At 29.6% G+C, this 3,908-nt stretch overlaps 1 protein-coding gene across 1 annotated transcript; it reads right to left on the bottom strand.

Annotated features, from left to right (window-relative positions):
• Nucleotides 1-335: 335 nt before the first annotated feature.
• LOC130941555 (transcription factor MYB2) lies at nt 336-1,977 on the bottom strand. The gene is made up of 3 exons (XM_057870107.1): nt 1,794-1,977; nt 1,420-1,549; nt 336-1,302 (listed from the first exon to the last, which is right to left on the bottom strand). The coding sequence occupies exons 1-3, from the start codon at nt 1,960-1,962 to the stop codon at nt 756-758; spliced, it is 846 nt and encodes a 281-aa protein (XP_057726090.1). The 5' UTR covers nt 1,963-1,977; the 3' UTR covers nt 336-755.
• Between the last annotated feature and the right edge of the window lie 1,931 nt (nt 1,978-3,908).

The following is a 3,908-nucleotide window of genomic DNA, read 5'->3' on the forward strand; positions in this document are numbered from 1 at the left end:
ACGTACATGCCAACATGGTGCGCTTAGAAAAGATTTTCTATTTTTTCTTCAAACAATAATAATGGCATCCTTTGGCTTATTATGTATGCTTATAATTTTAATTTCCCATCTAATTAATTAGTTTCCTTTAGGTTCTGTATGGAGTTCCATAATTTAACTTTTAGTTATAATAAGCTTCTACCTTTAATTCCACTTTACTTGAGCAAAAATTATATTGAAGTGTAAGCATGTTATGTATATTTTTCTATGTGCAATAGAAGTAGCTGTGTATGTTTAATTCACAAAGAAGCAATAATAATTCATATAAAGCAAAATAGCATAGCATTAAACTTTCATTTAAACTTTATATAAGCAAAATTGATAACACTCTTTTATTGACAGATTACACATAACTTGCCTAGCCTTGATGATGAGATCATATATTACTTATTAGTATATATATTACTAAATAAAGTTCCACACCTTAATGCATGAATTAATCCTAAACTCCAATAGCTCCTAGATTTTGGAGCCTTATCATCAAAGGCCACGATGACCCAAATTTTGGAGTACTATATGCTTCTACTAATTAAGCTTCTTACCTTCTCCTAATTCAAATGACCTAGGAAATTAAAATGTTAAATGTATTTATTTTACGTATTATATCGTGCAAACTTTTTTTTATCGTCTACTGTTTAAAATAATATAACAGTAGATAATAAGGGAATTGACACGATATTAATGTAAAATAAATACAAGAAACATTTATTGTTTTATTAGCAAAATGGAGCAACTAAAGTTGTTGGCTTGCTCGTAGCACTGGCTGCAGTGAAATTGCCAAGAACATCATCCAAGTTCCAAAGTCCATCCCACAAGATTTCGTCACTTGATGATTCTGTTGCAGCTGGTGAGTAGTTATCATTATTATTGCCATTAATGTTATTGATGAACATCGGGTGGTAGAAGTATCCATGCTCTTCTTCTGTTGAGCTTTGTTGTTGGTACATGTCTTGTGGCTCTTGTTGAGAAATTGAAGGGACTCTTCTATTGTCATTATTATGATTTCCCATCTCAAGCAAGTTCATCATCATGATCCCCTTCATGTCCAAGTTGAATTGAATTTCTTGTTGCTGTTGTTGAATTTGCTGCTGCTGCTGCTTCAACTGTTGCTGCTGCTGAAATTGCTGCCGCCTCAAGAGGCGGCTTTTCGCCTTCTCGGCCGCGTCAGATGGATTCTTAACCTTTTTCTTGAAATGAGTTCTCCAATAGTTCTTGATCTCGTTGTCCGTTCTTCCCGGCAAGCTTCTAGCAATTGTCGACCACCTGAACATCAATTTTATAACAGCGTATTGTCATATCAGTAAAAATTAAAATAAAAAAAAAAAGTTTGAGAAGAGAGTGGGATGAAGAATTGAAATGATTATATATGTATATATATACCTGTTTCCCCATCTAGCATGGAGTTCAAGAATGATGCTTTCTTCTTGTGGTGTTATCTGACCCCTCTTGAGGTCTGGTCTCAGGTAATTCACCCATCTCAGCCTGCAACTCTTTCCATTCCTCTTCAGTCCTATCATCACAAATCAAACCATTATTAATATAAACTTTAATTCGGAATATATACTTGAACTAAAAATATTTTGTAATACCATAATGTTAGAAAGACGATAAAAAAAAACTAACGCAAATTAAACAGTTTAAATTCATCTTATTTAATATTCATTAATAATAACGATAATTAGTAAATACTAAATAAAATAAATTTGAACTGTTTTTAGTTAATATTTGTTGTTATCAAATATTTTGGTTTGTACCTGCAAGCCTAGCAACAGAGTTCCATCGACCTTCGCCATGAATCTTGACATATTCAATGAGCAATCTATCTTCCTCAGCAGTCCAAGGACCCTTCCTCCATCCTCCTCCTCCAACTTCCTCTTCTATCATAACACCCCATCCCATTCCCATGTTCCCTCCCCAATACATTCAAATAATTGATTAATTAGTACTTAGCAGGTAACAGGGAGTGTTAATTAAGTAAATTCTATTCACTCATTTGTGTGTGGATTGTAGTGCTTATTATCGCGTATTTATACATGCAATGCTTCTTTATGATGTGCATGTGCCCCCTCAACTTGATTCTCTCGGTCAATTAATTACCAGTCATTTTCTTATCATCCATATCCATTAACGCATTATTTTATTTAATAATAGTAATAAACATTATTGTTTCTCTTTAAGAAATATATAATACTACTTGGTGCATAACAACAAAACTCACCCTCACCTGATATGTATGACATAACAAAATCAAACTTTCACATATTTAAACTAAATCAAATCGGATACGGTTGGGAAATCATCAAAATTATGTAAATAATTGACTGTAAAACGAGGATTTGTCTCCAAATGTGTCAATCTATTTTTTTCTCCTAAGTTATCTGATATTGAGTACAATAATTAGTCTAATCTCTTAATTTTTAAGAGACTAAGTGATGAATCACTTGTCCAAACTTGTATCTTTTAATTTATAATGTGTATATTCATAGAAGTATATATACACATGAGAAAATTTTAACTATTAGTAGAATTTATTATTTTTTATTAGTATTTTTAATTATTAATTTAATTTTTTTATTTAACAATTTAATAATATACTTTTAACTCATATTTTTAAATATTGTTGATTAATTATTGACCAAAAATAATAAATTATATTAATTTTTTAATATTTTTTTATACATATAATATATGAGTGTTAATTTGAATTCAAATTCTTTTTTATTTAAGTATATATTTAGTGTTATTAAATTAGTAATTTAATTTACTAATAATAAATAATAATATTTGATATTATAAAATGTGAAATAATTAAATATTATATTTAAGTGAACATAAATTTAATTTTTGCAGTTGAATCGAGTAAATGATTAAAATACAAATAAAATTTGGGTTAAAAAATTTAATCCTCAAATAAAATTAAAATAGAATTTAAATTATATTTTATTTTATTTAGAATATGATCAGTAACTTTTTAATATTTTTTATTTTATTAATAAATTATATGATGAGTGATTATATTTTATTTTTTTAAATTAAAAAAGTTAAGAGGATTCAATCCTTTATTTAATAGCTAAAATTTTTGGTAGATAGAAACGTAAATGGCAACCAATGTACACAACTTTCCAAACGACGCATAAAAACATCAATTGCAACTTGACCAAAATGCCCTTACTTCCCCCTATTATTTTTTCATCTGGTTGATGTTGGCCTCAGTAGTTAGTAGAAGTACATACCCTTGTCAATGGGGAATGCAATTTAGCACGAGGGCACTTTAGTAAATTCAATATGTGCTACGCTATTAGGTGACATGTTTAATTAACTATGAGGATGAAAACAAAGTATGATAAGATAATACTTGTTTGATGCTAAAGCGGGCAGAACAAAACAAAAGAACGAAAGGAAAGAGAAAATGTTGTTTTGCGATGAGGACACGTGTAAACTAGGGTTTATGCATCTAGACACAAAAGTTCCTAGTTAAGAAAGCATAATCCAAGGCATGGAACAAAAAATAATTAAATATTAATAGGTGGTGCTCATTTTAAACCCTGAAAATTACAAGATCCCCAATGAGCAAAACACAGGTGTTGCATATTACTTACTTATTTAGGGGATCAATGCACAAAAATTCAAAATTTTTGTTATTAAAATATTACAAGGTTGGATACCATTTTGGGTATTGGGTGAATTAAGTATTAAGGTTATGATGGGTGGGCACGTCATTTTAAGGGACAGGTGTTGCTTTCTTATTACATCTTTATTGGAAACATAACATTGTATATGCTTCTTGAACTACTGCTTGCTGCTCAAGCCATGAAATGAATGTCATTCTTAATTGATTTTTAGACCACAAATTCTTTTATAAATAAAAA

The sequence above is a fragment of the Arachis stenosperma genome, chromosome 7 (assembly GCF_014773155.1).
Source record: "Arachis stenosperma cultivar V10309 chromosome 7, arast.V10309.gnm1.PFL2, whole genome shotgun sequence".
Classification (NCBI taxonomy): Eukaryota; Viridiplantae; Streptophyta; class Magnoliopsida; order Fabales; family Fabaceae; genus Arachis; species Arachis stenosperma.

Coding starts and splice junctions, on each gene's coding strand:
- LOC130941555 (XM_057870107.1), bottom strand. CDS start 1,962: ATGTATTGGGGAGGGAACATGGGAATGGGATGGGGTGTTATGATAGAA. Junction 1,550..1,793: donor CTCTGTTGCTAGGCTTGCAG/GTACAAACCAAA, acceptor TTGTGATGATAG/GACTGAAGAGGAATGGAAAG. Junction 1,303..1,419: donor CATGCTAGATGGGGAAACAG/GTATATATATAC, acceptor ATTGATGTTCAG/GTGGTCGACAATTGCTAGAA.